The 17,424-nt window shown below is 40.7% G+C and overlaps 2 protein-coding genes across 2 annotated transcripts in view; both read left to right on the forward strand.

Annotated features, from left to right (window-relative positions):
* LOC114647400 (uncharacterized) overlaps nt 1-17,424 on the forward strand; it is a 723,921-nt gene that overhangs the window by 415,260 nt on the left and 291,237 nt on the right. The window lies entirely within an intron of this gene.
* nucb2a (nucleobindin 2a) overlaps nt 1-17,424 on the forward strand; it is a 74,732-nt gene that overhangs the window by 6,593 nt on the left and 50,715 nt on the right. The window contains exon 3 of the mRNA XM_028796111.2: nt 6,957-7,064. Coding sequence (XP_028651944.1) covers nt 6,957-7,064 — 108 coding nt within the window. The remainder of the gene's footprint in view (nt 1-6,956; nt 7,065-17,424) is intronic.

Consider the following 17,424-nt stretch of genomic DNA (forward strand, 5'->3'; position numbering starts at 1 on the left):
AACCTCTGGGGGGAACTGTGAGCCCGCAGTTTGCTCGCTTTGCGGTGTGAACTAAATGGAGAAATCCATCCATCAGCGGCGTAGAGCCCATCTATGACCACTGTGAGCGGTGCACCCCCTGGTGATGTCAGCTGATCTCTCACTGCGCCAGTCCCTCCACCTTCTCTGCATAGCGTTGCCATCTGTTTTATCTGAGTTTTCAGCTTTCTGAGGTAGTAACCGTCCACATTACCTCAGATAATCGGGGTTCTACTGTATTTATGACGTGACAAACTTCAAATATTTTTTGTAATTCATGTAATTTTTTCTTTGAGTCTGAGTTAGTTTTATAGACGTTTTGAAACATGGGTAATTCACATTTTTTATTATTTACCTGCAATATTTTTTCTCTAAGAAAGAGACATTTTGATAAATATCGTGTTTTGTGTTACTCGTGAGGCCATTGTATTTACACCTGGGTGCAGCCATCTTCACAGTTTGCGTGCAACAAGATATTGGTGGGGGCATCCCCCCTGACGTCACATAAAACGATGATTTAAAAGAAGACACTATCTATTATAGGTTGTCCAAGATTACGGATTATTTCTCTGAAAGACTCTCGTGACTTTATTATAAAATTCTCCCTGTCTAGACTCCTGGATACACAGCTTTCTGTTCTACATTTTCCTTTTGACTTCCTAGTTTTTGTCTCATGCTTGATTTGACTTGCGTTTCTCTCGCAGTCCTCAAACTTTGTATGTTGGTGTTGTCTTCTTCGTGACCGTACAGGCTTAACCAAACTCATTTGAAAAAGTCCATTTTTGATGAAAGCGTTGTGCACACATTTCATCTTTTTAATAGCGGAGTTAACCTGTGATCTAGTTTTTCAACACCTCCCTGTGTAGATAGCACTTTGAGTACTGTGAAAAGCACTATATAAATGTAATGAATTATTATTATTACAAAAAAAATGTTCTAGCTCAATATTAGTTTAATTATTTTCCCCTTAAATCAAGTTCATATGTCTGGAAATTGAAATGTGTTAGATTTACATTTATTGATAAAGACCTAAAGAAATTCTGCATAGCCTTTTCTTTCATTTTTGCAATTTTTTGGGTTATTGTGTGCTTAAGTAAAGCTCCGCATAGTCAGATATACTGAATATAAACTGTGCAACAGAGAAAGAACAAGAAGTCCAACAAGGAGCCTCACACCTTATGCTGTTATTGTGTGATTAATTTCACTTCTCATAAGAACAATTGGGAGGAGATTAGGCCATTCAGGTCAACAAGGTCACCAGTCTCTTTTCTCATAACTGGCATAACATTTTCTAGCAGAGACGTAAAGGTCTCAGAGTACGAAGATCTCCCACACAACTTGGTATGTTATTTCATGTCACAATGGTTCTTTGTGTGAAGAAAAATGTTATCACGTTTATGCAAAATGCTCTCTTAGTTGGCTTTCATCTGTGTCCCTGTGTCCACTGCACTTAATTTCCTTCTCAAATTTAAACAGTTCACTCATGTCTCCTCTTAACTTCCACTTGTTTAAACGTTTAAACTCTTTTCATTGTACCTTGTAGCACACACTCCACAGTCCTGGAATCCGTTTAGCTGCCAGTCTGTTGCCTTTCTGTAGCACCCTTGTATGTCTTGTAGACTGGCACTGCTCTGCTGCTGATATGCAGACACATATAAGAACATCCACACTCTTTCCATCTTTGGTTCTTATTGCCTGATGTCAAGTTATGGTTTACATTGTTTTTCTTTTTTCTAATTAAACAGTGAAAAAACTTATATCCTTGATTTCAAATAAGTCACAATTAGCTATGGTGGATCATTTTACATTAACACATTGACTGCTATGGGCAGCACAATGGTAGTGCTGCTGCCTCACAGTAAGAAGACCTGGGTTCGCTTCCCGGGTTCTCCCTGCGTGGAGTTTTCATGTTCTGCCCGTGTCTGCGTGGGTTTCCTTTGGGTGCTCTGGTTTCCTCCCATGGTCCAAAGACATGCAGGTTAGGTGCATTGGCGATCCTAAATTGTCCCTAGTGTGTGCTTGGTGTGCTTGTGTATGCCCTGCGGTGGGCTGCCGCCCTGCCCAGAGATTTGTTCCTGCCTTGCGCCCTGTGTTGGCTGGGATTGGCTCCAGCAGACCCCCGTGACCCTGTGTTGGGATATAGTGGGTTGAATAATGGCTGACTGACTGACATTGACTGCTGGAGCATTTATTACCACAATGCTATACGTCTATGCGTATATGGTAAATAATGAACTAGTCAAGCATTCATGTCAGAGGGTCATCTTCTAGGTTTGCCTAAAGTAAGTAGTACCACCCCGGGAGGAGAGGGGACGCTGTTGCTAACAGTATTGTCTCCTTTTTCCCCTGAAAGCCTTGAGAAGCCTCCTCCGGTCCACCTGGTATAAACGCAGAACACTCTCGGAAGGTGCAAGTCAAGACCGAAGCTTGCAGCCAGCCGATTCCTAAAGAGAAATTGTCCCTCACATAAAATACAGTCAAGCGCATCCTTTTCACTGTTTTTCTTGATTTTTTTTTGTTCAAGTTAAACAGGGTTTTGCCTGTATGGCACCCCAAGAATTTGGCTTTTAACCTGCCCCTTCATTTGCACCACTACACTGTCAAAACTCTGAAAATGTGAAGAAACTGTTAATTACTTTATTTTCACCAGTAACGTAGCTAAAAGCCTGCATTAGAATGAGAGTCCTTGAAGCGTGGCACCACGCAGAGTGCAGACTAAGAAGCACATGTTCTACAAATATGACTATGTCTTTGCACTGTCCACGCTCGTTACGTACCACACATTGGGTGGTTAGTGACTGTCTGCATGCGCTCAGTGGGTGGCAGAATGTCCATGTAGTGCTGCCCTAACAGTCATGACGAGTTGGAGACCTTGTTATTGTGATAATGAAACAGCTATCCACATCCGCACTAGAGCTTGCCAGCTCTCCTCCATTTTATTTATTGTTACTATCTCAGTCATCGTTATTATCATCAAAATATTCATCTTTCAACAATTCTACTTGTTTCAAAACTTCAGTAGTATTATATCTTTTTTTCGTGACAACGTAATCATGGACTCTTCTGTTGTTCGCAAGGCTGTTGCCACCAAAAAAAAAAAAAAAATTCTATGGCCGTCCACTGAAGGGCAGCACTGTAGTAGGTAACTGAAACCGAGGAACGACTTATACCATATCACACCTTTACAGGCTCAATGGGACACGACTTATCTCGTACCTCACGTTCAAAGTGTTAATAGCTAATGGTATTACTGTCCAGGCTTCAACTATAGTTAGAAGTCTGAGTGTTACATTTCATTCTTCTCTGTCATTTGTTCCACACGTTAAGCACTTGGTGAAAATGTCCTTTTCTCATCTAAGGTGACTACCTAAACTTCAATTGTCTTTGACCTTGGCAGATGCTGAATGTTTAAACGATGCTTTTATTTCATCTAATGCTTTATTGCAGGGGTCGGCAACCTTTCAGCAGTGTCATGCAGAACCTATGTTACAATGTTATTCCGCATGCTGACATAATTTTACCAATTTTGTTATATATACTATCAAAATTGGTCCGGTTATAATGGGCTTCAACAGTATACTTGTATAAAAAGTACTTAAAAGTATAAGTATACTTTTGAAGTCCATTATTACTGGATCTTATATTATTGGTCATTCATTTGATCATATGTGAAAAGAATGTTTCATCAAAAATGAATTTTCAACACATTTATTAAAATTTGTATTACAAATTATAAATTCCAAGTTTTTAGTACAAAATACATAATTTGAATAAGAAACAATTATCAAGAATTCTAATATGATTAATTGTTCTTTATTATTAATCAGAGCTATTAATCAGTTAATGCGAAGCAATTGTATAACTACATTCGGTGGCTTTATTTTTGGTTCCAATTATTTGACTAAAATAAGTAGTTTGTTTCTTAAAGCCAGAAACAGCCCTTTTTATAGCTTCACTTTTCTCATCAGTTTATAAACGTGGACTGTCTGATAATGTCTTTGTACACTTGACATACGACACACAACACTTTCACAGCACGATCCTTTGTTGTACAAATACAGTTAGGTCCATAAATATTTGGACAGAGACAACTTTTTTCTAATTTTGGTTCTGTACATTACCACAATGAATTTTAAATGAAACAACTCAGATGCAGTTGAAGTGCAGACTTTCAGCTTTAATTCAGTGGGGTGAACAAAACGATTGAATAAAAATGTGAGGCAACTAAAGCATTTTTTTTGTTGGTTGCCGACCCCTGCTTTATTGTATGGTCTTTCAAACTGCAGCTAGGGTTCTCACTTAGACCAAGCCCTTAGGACGTATTACGCCAGCTTTGAGGGAACTGCATTGACTCTCAGTTACAGTAAATCTCATATCCACTAGATAGATAGATAGATAGATAGATAGATAGATAGATAGATACTTTATTAATCCCAAGGGGAAATTCACATTCACGCTATAAAATACTTACAAAGCCTTAATTGGATGAGATCCATCTTAGTTCTCTGTTCTTGTACTCCTTATGGTTGAGTAAAGAAAGATAAATCTGAAACTATAAATGTTGGGGTGTCAACTTGATCGTCTCTGTTTAATCCAAGCACACAAATGCAAAACAAGCACTTGGTGGTGTAAAAAGGAAATCAAAACATAGAAAATGAGAGAGTCAGTTAGGGCTCGAGGGATCCATTCCTTTGCTGAAGGTCACGAGCGCTTTATGCTCCCTTTTAGTGTTTGAGAGATTCCATCTATCCATCCATTGTCTCCCGCTTATCCGAGGTCGGGTCGCGGGGGCAGCAGCTTGAGCAGAGATGCCCAGACTTCCCTCTCCCCGGCCACTTCTTCTAGCTCTTCCGGGAGAATCCCAAGGTGTTCCCAGGCCAGTCAAGAGACATAGTCCCTCCAACGTGTCCTGGGTCTTCCCCGGGGCCTCCTCCCGGTTAGACGTGCCCGGAACACCTCACCAGGGAGGCATCCAGGAGGCATCCTGATCAGATGCCCGAGCCACCTCATCTGACTCCTCTCGATGCGTAGGAGCAGCGGCTCTACTCTGAGCCCCTCCCGGATGACTGAGCTTCTCACCCTATCTTTAAGGGAAAGCCCAGACACCCTGCGGAGGAAACTTATTTTGGCCGCTTATATTCGCGATCTCGTTCTTTCGGTCACTACCCATAGCTCATGACCATAGGTGAGGGTAGGAACATAGATCGACTGGTAAATTGATAGCTTCGCCTTGCGGCTCGGCTCCTTTTTCACCACGACAGACCGATGCAACGCCCGCATTACTGGTTTGAGAGATTGCTTTGGCCAATTAATTGCTTTTTAGGAGCCATTTTAGAAACAAAGGGTGCTCTCAATATGCGCCTTGCAGGTGGGATTGACGACTGTCTACTTGAGTCAATCTGGAGCTGCCAGTCTTGAATTGTTGTCAGCAGGCCACCTGATGCCTTAAGCTGGCATTGTGGCTTCTCCCCAGCTTTAACAAAAGCAATGACCCGGGTAGTTAGATGTTGCTCTTTACCTTGGTGGATACTTCTGGAAATGGAATCTAGCTCTGCCCATAGCACTTCGTAATGACGCCAGCAATAACTCCCCCTTGCCAAGTTCCTTTAAATTTTTTTGTTTCTTATTTGAAAAACTTCTAGGTTGGTGAATGAAAACTGGCAAATATGATCTTATTGTGGCCATTTATGCCATTATTTGCTTTTGGCCTTGAAGTTGAAATATAAAATGGTGATGTTAATACTAGCATATCGTAAGTTAAATCACAATTGCTATATGTGGCAAAATAATCCCAATATGATTTGATTAAATCATACAGCTCTGCATCTAATTATGCACTAAACAATATATATAAAAGGAGCAATCTTAACATTTCAGACATCAGGCCTTCATTAGATATGTGCCAGCAGTGGAGGAAGCACATAAGATAAATGGGAAGGACAAGGAGGGAGCAAAGCTGGAGGAGATGTGAAGTCATTTGAGAAGATAAAGAATGAGATTAAAATGTTGGACATTGTTTCAGTGCTAAGGGAATGTGGGAAGTAAGTTTAAGAATAATAATACTGAGCATCTTCTATATTACGAGGGGGAGTCAAGCTAAAGTATTAAAATGGGATTTATTAGAAAATGGAATGAACCTTAACAAAACCAATAAGGTCATTTCACAATGGAGTTTCCACCCTTCTCAATGCACTTGTGCCACCTGCCTGGAAATGCCTGGATTCCAGCAGAATAAAAGGTTTTTGTCTTGTCCTGGCAGCCACTCATGCACCCGAGTTATTGTCTAACACTACGTGCTGAGGTGTACTACGGTGACTAGAGCAAGTTACTGTTACGTGCTGGAGACCAATGTGAAGCCTGCTGTTCGATCCAAGACACAGGGACTGCTGTCTCAAGGACAAGAGAATGACACACACACTGCTAAGACCACCAGGGCTTGTCTGGAGAAACTGAAGTGCGGGGTATTGTCACATCCTCCTTATTTGCCAGATTTGGCATCGTGTGATTTCCACCTTTTTGGGTGGTCGTTGATTCAAGACAGATGACGACACGAAGAAAGCAGTGCGCGAGTGGTGGCAAGGATGAGATAAAACCTTTTATTCTGCTGGAATCTGGGCACTGCTAGGCAGGAGGCGCAAGTGCATTGAGAAGGGTGGAGACGACATTGAGAAATGACAGCATCAGTTTTGTGAAGGTTCGCTCCATTTTCTAATAAATCCCATTTTCTAACTTTAGCTTGACTCCCCCTCATACTTTTAGTCTTTTGTTGACTGAATAAGAACAAATTACAGAAATTAAACAATAAACCAGAGGAAATGTCTTATTAATGCCTTAAAAGCTTTGAAACCATTAACATCCTAAAGAAATGTCTTAATGTCTTCATGCTTGGCTTTGTCCCTCCTGTTAAATTCACAGATGATTTTTGTTTTATTGAATAGGACACTGGACTGTACTATGACCGCTACCTCAGGGAAGTAATTGATGTTCTGGAAACGGACAAACACTTTAGGGAGAAGCTGCAGAACACCGACATGGAAGACATTAAGGTAGGTGAGAAGGGTCTTGCTGGCCAGCTTTAGTTCTACACATCTCCCCTGTGGTGCCTAGTGTGGCTTAGGGGTTTTGTAAAGTTACGACTCTAGAGAAGCAACTGCCACATCTTTTTTTTTAGGCCCTTTTGAAAAAGAGTTTCTGTAGCATCTATCCATGTTAAAATTTAAAACAAAAATGTCCTAACCTGAAATCTTACATCTTTGTCTTGGAGTTAACATGTGGGAGTTTGTGCTGACTACAAGTCACTTCTCAATCAAACACAACTGTGTGATAATTCATATACTTCTTGATTAGTATGCACAGTGTAATTACAGTGTTATTAAATGATTTTTTTCTGACCAACAATATGAAATGTATGTTTAAACCGCAGTTGGGCACATGTCACTGCTCCTTTCAGGTCACTACACAGTAGGTGCATGTATTAAGTTCAGTTCCTTGCTGCTTACCTACAGAGTAGTCCATATATCTGCCTACATATCGGGAGACACTTGTGAGGTCCTGTGCTCCTTCTCCACCACTCAGGTCTGCCGTTGAGCAGTGTCTGGTGTGGCCACCACCACACACACCATGTGTAGCTCCTGGCTGGTGGAACAAGTCACCCACCTTCACTTGAACTTCTGAGTCCCTCAGTGTGTTTGAGAAGTGTCTGAAGACTCCCTTGTTCTGTGAATTTTTGTCTAGTTGGCATCAGCTTTTAGGTTTTGTAATCTAGGAATTGTAATTCAACAGAACTTTTGTTTCCGAGTTTTCCATTTGCAATGGTTAAGGTCACCTTGTCCTGACACACTTGTTACCAAACAGCCCCCAAACTGGTGTTTACTCAACTATGTTGACCTCCTTTATAAGTCACTTTGGATAAAAGTATCTGCTTAACAAATAAATATAAAGAAAAAAAAACTTATCTTGGTCTACATGTTCCCACTTTTTATAGCAGGAATATAATAAAGACTTTACAGTTAAAGTGATTACTTTTGACACTGAATTATAATTACACAAACAAAAAAACTTTGAAACAGTAGGAAAAAGTAATGGTCTCTAGGGACACAAATAGTTCAAATACAGTCAATTTAAAAGATGACATCTTATTTACCCAATTTATTCTGTACTAACCATCCCCCGCGACCTTGCCCATGTATTAGTGAAACAGGATAGTGAGGAGGCCCCTGCCCAGCTCCCTGCTCCTGACGTCACTCTTCCACCACCCCTCGGCTCGCAGTATTTGTCTTGGATTACCGTGAATATATCGCTCCTGCAAGCAAACTATGATTCTTAGCAGAATGCGAGAAGTCGCAAAATCAACCGGAATGTTCAAGCAAATTATAGAAAAAAAAGATCTAAATCCGTTAAGTAGTTCTCTCGTTCGCTAGCTAAGCGGAGTTAAGGTTACGCCCCGAGGCAGATGCGTGAGTGAGGAGGGCGCTCCCCGCAGCCTGATGAGTCTCTCTCGGATTCTCACTAATAAATCGGTACCGCAAGCAAACTATGATCCTTAGCACGATGAGAAAGTCGCTAAATTAATGGAATGTTCAAGCAAATTATAGAAAAGTTAAGTAGTTCCCTTGTGAAAAGGGTCTAAAAAACTATAAGAAATTTCACGCTTGGACCACGAACTTTTTAAAACCGTTTCTTAGTGAGCACCTATGGGCAAAGGATAACCTACATTCCAAATTTCAAGGCCCAAGTCCTCATGGTTCAGGAGATTTCGTTATGTAGTGAGTCACTGATATTTGGCTTATATGTATATTTATTTATATATATATATATATATATATATATATATATATATATATATATATATATATATATATATATATATATATATTACAGCATACTGTTGAAACTGAGAAAGCTTATGTTAAATATAAAAAACTGGTTAGCTGAAACTATTAGCACACTGCCACAAGAAAGTTAACAAGCCTACCTTAGTAATTATTTATCTGAATTGTGTGCTTTACACCAGCCATCTAGAGTGCTTAGATCTTCTGGTCAGTTGTCTCTTGTTGTCCCTCGTACCAAGTATAAAACTAAGGGGGACAGACAGGGCTTTGCTGTGGAACTCTTTTACCTCATTACATACTGTAAAGGAGTCGTCTACAATTGAACTGTTCAAAACGAGATTAAAGACTCATTTCTATTCACTTGCTTTCCATGACCTTCAGTAATACTGATGGTTTCCTCATTGTGATTATGTAATCTTACTTCTATTTATTATTTATTTTATTTCTATTTATGTTATTTATGTTAATTGTATGTTTTTTTTTTTTTATTGTAAAGCACTTTGGCCACAGCATTCTTACGTTGTTTTAAATGTGCTATATAAATAAATTGACATTGACATTATGAAGGAATCCCTCCATATAAATGGTTTGCCTTTGTCCTATCTTGATGCTTTCATCAAAAGGTCTATCTCAATAACACATCTGACGTTGCTAAAATTGATTTTCTTGACGTAAAAAGAGACCGGTGGAATAAACATGATTCTTTGCTGGCTAATAGGAAGTAGGTTTACTTCCACATTTTGTGAACTAAGCTAGTTCTTTTGCCTTTGATAATTGGCATTTGTATTATTTGGTAAGTTTATAATATTGTTGTGTGTTTTCCTTTTTATTATCCTTCTATGGCAGCTGGTTAGGGTACGGATATGTTCATCCACATATTGCTATTTTTTATTTTCTGATTATTTTTCCAATCTCAACCTGGCTGGGTGAACTCTAAAATAAAATGGCACACATCTACAGATGCTCTCCATTTACAGTGGATTCAGAAATTTTTCAGACCCCTTCACTTTCTGCATACTTGATTGTGTTGTAGACATTAACCACATTTTGTAAAGCTGCAGCTTAGAAAGATTACACATCCCTCCAGCTATGACTTTAACGCTCCTCAAGCAGGAAAAGAAATAAAAAACCTCCGATTAGAGCAGATTAGATTCGTATCTGTGCACTTTGTGGCACTGCCATCCACAGTCTGAGCTCGTCTGCAAACACAAGGCCGTGAATTCAGAACAAGACAGGAAGACACAGCACTGAATAACTGACACTCGTGAGGTACTATATCATCAGGGCCTTAACAGTGGTCTCCTACTGTGGGGTAGCCATGAATATACAGTTTGAAATGTTTCCAGAAAATATGTACCAGTACTGGACCAGTGAAACACAACAGAGTAACGTGCATGTAGACAAGCTCCAAAAATTCAAATGTTTGGTGTGTTAACACTTACAGGGGACTCGGACTCCTTCACTTTCTGCACACTTTATTGTGTTGTAAATTTAAATGGATACATTTTGACATTTTTGCCAATCAATCTTCACTCAATAACTTTTACTGTCGATGTGGAAACAAAGGTTTACCAATTTAAAAATCAAAAACTGAAATCACTCCTTCAGATAAGTATTCAGATCTTTAATTCAGAATAAGATGGAAGCCCCTTTAGCAGCAATTCCAGCTATGAGTCTTCTTGGTAAGTCTCTACTTGCTTTGCACACCTGGATTTGGCCAGTTTATCTCATTCTTCCTGGCAGATCCTCTCAGACTCCATTGGATTGTATGTTAAGTGTTTGTGAGCTGCCATCTACAGGTCTCTCCACACATGTCTTATGGTGTTTAAGCCTGGGCCACTCAAGGACACTCAGAGACTTGTCCCAAAGCCACTCCAGCGTTGTCTTAGCTGTATGCTTCAGGTCATTGTCATGATGACAGGTGAGCCGTCTCCCCAGTCTGAGGTCATGTGCATTCATCTGGCTTCTGTGTAACCAATCTACTATAAACTCATGGTTGCCGCTAAGATGGTCATCCTTTCCACAAGGTCTCCCATCTCAGCAGAGGACTTTCGAAGCTCTGACCAAGGCCCTTTTTGCGTAGTTACTGGGTCCGGTTGGATGGAGTTCTTGTGGCCCCAAATTTCTTCCATTTCGTAATTTTTGAGGCCAGTGTTCTCCTGGAAACCTCAAAGCTTCAACAAACAACAACAGTTTATTTTTTGTTTTGCCCAAAATCACACAAGGGGTGCCACAGTAGGCTTTAAGAGGCCTGGTTTTTTGACAGCCCCCCAGCCTTGACTCCCTAGGTAGACAAGAAAAAAACTCCCAAAAAATGGTTTGATCCCCTTGCCCTGATTTTTGCCCCACCACAATTTGATCATGGAGGTCTACAGAGAGTTTCTTGAACTTCATGGGTTGGTTTTTTCTGCTGACATACACTGTGAATTGTGGGTCCTTTTCTACACAGGTAAAAGTGTGCCATTCTAAACAATGTCCAGTCAATTCGGTTGGCCACAAGTGGACTTCAGTCAAGTTCTAGACCTATCACAAGGAGAGTGAAACCAAACTGGAGGCACCTGAGCACAATGTGGAGTGCCACCATAAAACGTCTTGAGTATTTTCTAGGAATGGGAGAGTTGACGTTTTGATTTTTGCACACCTTTCTGTCTTCATGTTGTCGTTGTATGTTATTGGGTTTAGATTGATGGGCAAAAATGTCAAATGTATCCATTTAAAATTAAATCTTCAACACAATAAAGTGTGCAGAAAGTGAAGGGGTCTGAGTCCCCTGTAAGTGTTAACACACCAAACATTTGAATTTTTGGAGCTTGTCTACATATGCATGGTACTCTGTTGTGTTTCACTGGTCCAGTACTGGTACATGTTTTCTGGAAACGTTTCAGACTGTATATTCTACTGTAAGCTTTCGTGGCTACCCCACAGTAGGAGACCACTGTAAATATCCAGATGATAGTACCTCACGAGTGTCAGTTATTCAGTGCTGTGTTTTCCCATCTTGTTCTGAATTCTCAGCCTCGTGTTTGCATACGAGCTCAGACTGCGGAGGGCAGTGCCACAAAGCGCACAGATACGAATCTAATCTGCTCTAATCGGAGGTTTTGAATTTCTTTTCCTGCTTGAGGAGCGTTAAACTCGTAGCTGGAGGGACGGGTAACCTTTGTAAAGTGCAGCTTTACAAAATGTGGTTAGTGTCAGGGAACTTGAGCACCACATACAGTATGAGTGTAAGTGCTTTCTAATGTGTTTCTATTTATTTTTAAACGCACTATGATTTAGCAGACACACAGACGCTTTTTATTTTTTTTTTAAGTGATGGTTCTGCCACTAACATCCTTATTAAAATTACATGTGGTTGAAATTTCACTTTCAAGTCAATTGCTGTGTTTTGATTAAAACATTTTGGAACTGACTTAAACATCTATGTGTCTAGCGAAGCAGCTAAACCGAGTGGTGTGCTCTGCTTCTAAAATGATTGGCTGCCGTCTTCCCACTATAGATTCATTCTACTCTTCCAGTCTGAAATATACAGCCATTAAAATCAGCCGTGACCTGTCACACCCTGCTCGCCTGATGTCCATTCCGTATTTGTCTGGCAAACAGCTCAGCCCTATCAACTCAGAGGCAGCCAGGCTTTAGTACCATTATAAGCCACAGACTATGAGATGGATAAACGGGACTCCATGACCTTTGAGAACTCATTTTACATCGGAGGTTCCCAAACTCGGTCCTGGGGACCCCCCTGTGGCTGCAGGTTTTTGTTCCAACCAACTTCTGTTTTTCATTGGACTGTTAGCCTAATTAAGTGAGTCATTATTTCCCAGTTTCTGTGTTTTGGAGTCAATGTAGAGGTTACAAAACTAAGTTAGGTAGATGTTTATTAAAACGTAATAAGCAGTTATATGGGGAATACATAGGTTTTTTTTTTGTTTTTTTTTTTAAGTCGTAAACAGTATTTTCAACCTGATTTTCATTCTGCTTTTCAAAGTGTTTTGGTTATTTAACGGATTATTTTACTAATCAGCGGGTCTGACACTGAAGTCATTGCTGTTTTAATCATCCCGGGTGTCTGCTGTGCGGATTGTTAATTATCACTATTAGGGTTAAATGAAGGGAGCAAACTACACAGGAAAAGGGGATAATAATAGGAAAACAGCAAAAGAGAGTTAAGCATTTATAGCTTTAGAAAAAAATAGAGATATTTCTAAATGTCTTATAAATGTAAAATCCATACTGTTGTGTTTTTCTGAATGCAGAATAAGAGAAGAGTGAAAAAGACCAGCTAATTAAATGAGATCAGTTGTTATCGATTATTATCACCAATTGTGAATCTGGTTGGAACAAAAACCTTCAGCCACAGGGGGTCCCCAGGACCGATGTTTGAGAAACACTGATTTACATAATGTCTACAGTAAGCATTTTTATTAAATTGGTTGTTTATGAGCCATTGGGGAACATCACCGTCGTCTACATCAGATTTGTGTTTCAGAGACATTATTGAAGGGTGAAGACAAAATGTTAAGATGAGCTCTTCTGCACAGCACTGTACACGCTATCACAGCAGGATGGCACCCCTCGTCAGCACATCTGGCGTAGTGACGAGAGACAACCTGCTATTGAGAATGAATGGGGGTGGTGAGGGGCGGTTTACCATCCGCCCACTACACAGTCACCTCCACTTGCATACAGTAAGCTGCTTGCAGCATCCGCCCACCGAGAACAAACAGGGTGCAGCCAAAGGCGTGTAGTGAATCACCCACCGCCGCTCCCATTCAACAGGCAGCCACCTGAGGCACATTACAATGCTGCCCCCCGCCGCCCCATTAACCCTCAGTGACCTCCGTTCATCCACAACCGGGTCACTGCTTACAGCATCGCCAGCCGCCCACCGAGAATAAACAAGGCAGCTGTTCGAAGGACACTACAAGGCTGTGTGGTGGGCGGGCAGTGAAATGGCCCCATCCAGCCTCCGTCCAGTCAGGAGCAGTAGCTGCAGCGGTGTGGTGGTCAGGCAGCGAACCGCCCCCCTCCGCCCCATCAAGCCTCCGTCTTGCACATTAGCGCTTGCTGCGCACCCAGCCGCCAACTAAGAATGAATGGGGTGCGCCCCTCACCGCCCCATTCATCAACCGGAACCACCCAAGGGACACTACACTGCGTGAGCAGCAAAACTGCCCCCCTCCAGCCACCGCTTGAAGCGTCCCCAGGCCGAAGATGATGGAGCGGCAGTTACTGAGAAGCCTGCGTTGCGTCCCCCAGACAGGTGAAGGAGCAGCTGCGGCCCCATTTCGTAAGTTGTATGTCGGATGTCCGTAACTTGGGGACTACCTGTATATATTCTCCCAAACCTTTTTTTTTGAGACCTCCCGTGACTTGCTTATGCCAAGAAACAGCCCTCCTCCCATTTATTATGTTACCCCTTGTGAGTGAGCTGAATATGCCGATGAAGATGCCAAGTCTGCTTTTACGTTTAGAACCCCAGAAGAGGTTGAAGGCTTTTTGTGATAGGACTGGCATGTAAAGATTACACAAGTGAATTTATTGGGAGTTATTGCAGTGCTAAAGATTCTGTAACCTTCTTGCGAACAACAAATGAAGATGTTGGATTCATGCAGCTTCAGGCGCTGCGCCCTTCTGTTAGTAAGTAGGCCATCTGCTTTTCATGTATGCCTGGTATTTGATGTGCTCGCAATCAGCAGGTTGAAATGAGGCTTGGTTACACAACACATTCGGATTCCTTTTGGAGGAATCTTTGTTACTATGAAACCAGAAATATTTGACATCTTCATATTTTAAATTTTGAATTGGTTAATTTTGCACTGTTTAAATGATGTATGCTAATGGTCAGATGTTTTAGAACACCTCAGATTTTTCAGTTTTTAAGGAAATGCATGCAGTTTAATGACTTAATGCTTCATGAAATCAAGGCATAGAACAAATAAAGAACGGCAAGCAGAAATAATAAGTTAAGGAATCAGTAAGTGTACAAAATTTGATTCAATTTTTTTTAACATTTATTGTATTTATTAAAAGCATATAACATTCCATACAGTCAAGCCAAACTTAACAAGACAAAATTCAATTCAGCTCCCATCCATGAGAAAGAGAGGAAGGCCAACAGCCCGAGTAAAACTGTATAGAGTAATAAAGAGAGAAAGGAGTCTTCTCCCCAATATAAGTGCTTATTCTAAAATATTATTGATTAGATCCTGCCAGGGTTTTATAAAGTTTTGAACAGATCCTCTAAGTGAGAATTTTATTTTTTCCAATTTCAAATAGTACATAACATCAGTTACCCCCGGACTTAACAGAGGTGGGCTAGAATTCTTCCAGATGAACAAAGTAAGCCTACGAGCTAATAGTGAAGTAAAGGCAATTACAGTTTGATTGTCCTTCTCCACTTCAAGTCCACATTTTTGATTTATCAAACTATCCACTTTTTGCTGATATAATAACCAAACACACACTTGGCATTATTTCTATAAGGGAAATCAAATATAAGCACTGTTACCGAAGTTCCCCCAAATGTGTTGCACTTGTAGGTTGCTTTCCTTTCACCCCAAAACTGTGGGGTTTAAGTCTGGAGACTGTGCTGGCCAGTCCATATTTGGAAGTGTACGTTCTTTTCTTGTAACGTAGTTCTGGCATAGCCTGGTGCTATGTTTTGGGTCTTGCTGTAGGATGTACTAGACGCTGACCAGAAGGTATTGTGTGGTGCTGCAAAATGCTGTGGTAACCCTTTTGATTCAGAATGCCGGTCACTCTGTGCAAGTCACCTACTCTGACCCCAGACCATCACACATCCTCCTCCATGTTTGGCAGTGGGTGTGAGAAAGAAGAAAAAACATTAATAACTGTAATGATTATAAGTATCCATCCATCCATCCATTATCCAACCTGCTATATCCTAAGTACAGGGTCACGGGAGTCTGCTGGAGCCAATCCCAGCCAACACAGGGAGCAAGGCAGGAAGTAGACCCCAGGCAGGGCGCCAGCCCACCGCAGATGATTATAAGTATTTAACTCACAAATACCAATGACTGTATTTTGTATTAATCATGAGCAGAGAGCTATATGATTTATAACTTCGATATGAATTTGTTCTTCATTTAGGTAGAAAAAGAATTAAGCTTGTGCACAGAATTATATGATTAACTTACATTCTTTTATGAGAAAATGCTTACCTCTTGATACTAACAGAACACCCTGTGATATTATAAATCAATATGATCATTTCTGTACTCTTGTTTAATATTATAAGAAAACATGTCACTTATGAATTAATAAATAAGGATTATTAATCTAACCAAACAAATATCATCTAATGAAGATATTAAACTAGAAGAATGTAATCTCTTTATAACTAATGTAATGAACTATAATAAACTGCTTAAATTGGTCTTGTGTGTGTTGTGGAAAGCATACCCCAGACACAGACAGACAGACACCAGAATGTCCAAACACACTTCTTTTATTTTCTTGCAGCACCACAATGCCTTCCTTCACCAACTCTTTCGTCTTCTCTTTCTCTTTCTCTCTTATTCTCTTCTCACCTTCAACCTTCTCTCTCTTTCTCTCTTCATCTTTCTCTTCTCTTTCTCTTTCACCTGCAGTCTCAGTTTTTTTAACTCGCCAAGAATAAAGAAATTGCTTTTTATTTTTAAATTGGTGTTTTTCCCGTTGTTTTTCAACTTCAGCATTCACAGGTGTCACACACCGAAAAGCCATTCTTTCACCAACCTGACAGTGTACAAACACCCTGAGTGATGAACCAAAGTGTTCAAATTTGGATATATTGGTCCATAAGACTTTCCTCCAGTCTGCAGCAGTCCACAGCTGGTATTTCAAGGGCCTCTTTTGTCCTTTAAGGAATGGCTTTCTTCCTGCCACTCTCCCTGTCAAACCTGCAGCACAAAGTCTCCTCTTCACAGTATAGACGCACACTTGATTTTATGGACCTGCACTACTGAGCTGTGCTTGAAGCTGTTGTGCTGTGAGGCACCTTTGATCATTTAAGCTGGTGACCCTCAGAAACTTGTCTTCTGATTGGTTTGTGACTTTGGGTCTGTTAGATCACTTCCTATCAGAGTTTCTTCCAGTGTCCAATTGCCTTTGGATTAAGTAAGACACCGCTGTCCTCACTGACACTTTGACAGTGCAAAGAGAGACCCCTTTCCAGGTACAATGGGTGTCAAAAAGAGGGTAAATACAACACAATACACAGAATAGAACACAAGTCGTCCTCAATACAATATAATAGTACAATAGAAATATTACAAGTACAGAGCAGAATTCAACAGTAGCTGACATCACATAGGATTTGGATTTGTTTAGAGTCCAGGAGACCCCAACCATCAAGCTGCCTCCCCCTAGTGGCTATTCCACAGCGGAGTCGGTGCTGGGACAGCCAATCTGATGAAAGGACCCCTCTACCTGACGATTCCTGCGATCCTCCAACAGAGATGACTTTACCTTAGGCAGGCAAAAAAATTGGCAGGTGGGCAGTGGCACATTTGAGTACTGAGAAGAGAAACAGAATAGGTGAGGGTGAGTAACAAATTCTAACTGTAGGTTA

The sequence above is a fragment of the Erpetoichthys calabaricus genome, chromosome 2 (genome assembly GCF_900747795.2).
Source record: "Erpetoichthys calabaricus chromosome 2, fErpCal1.3, whole genome shotgun sequence".
NCBI lineage: Eukaryota > Metazoa > Chordata > Cladistia > Polypteriformes > Polypteridae > Erpetoichthys > Erpetoichthys calabaricus.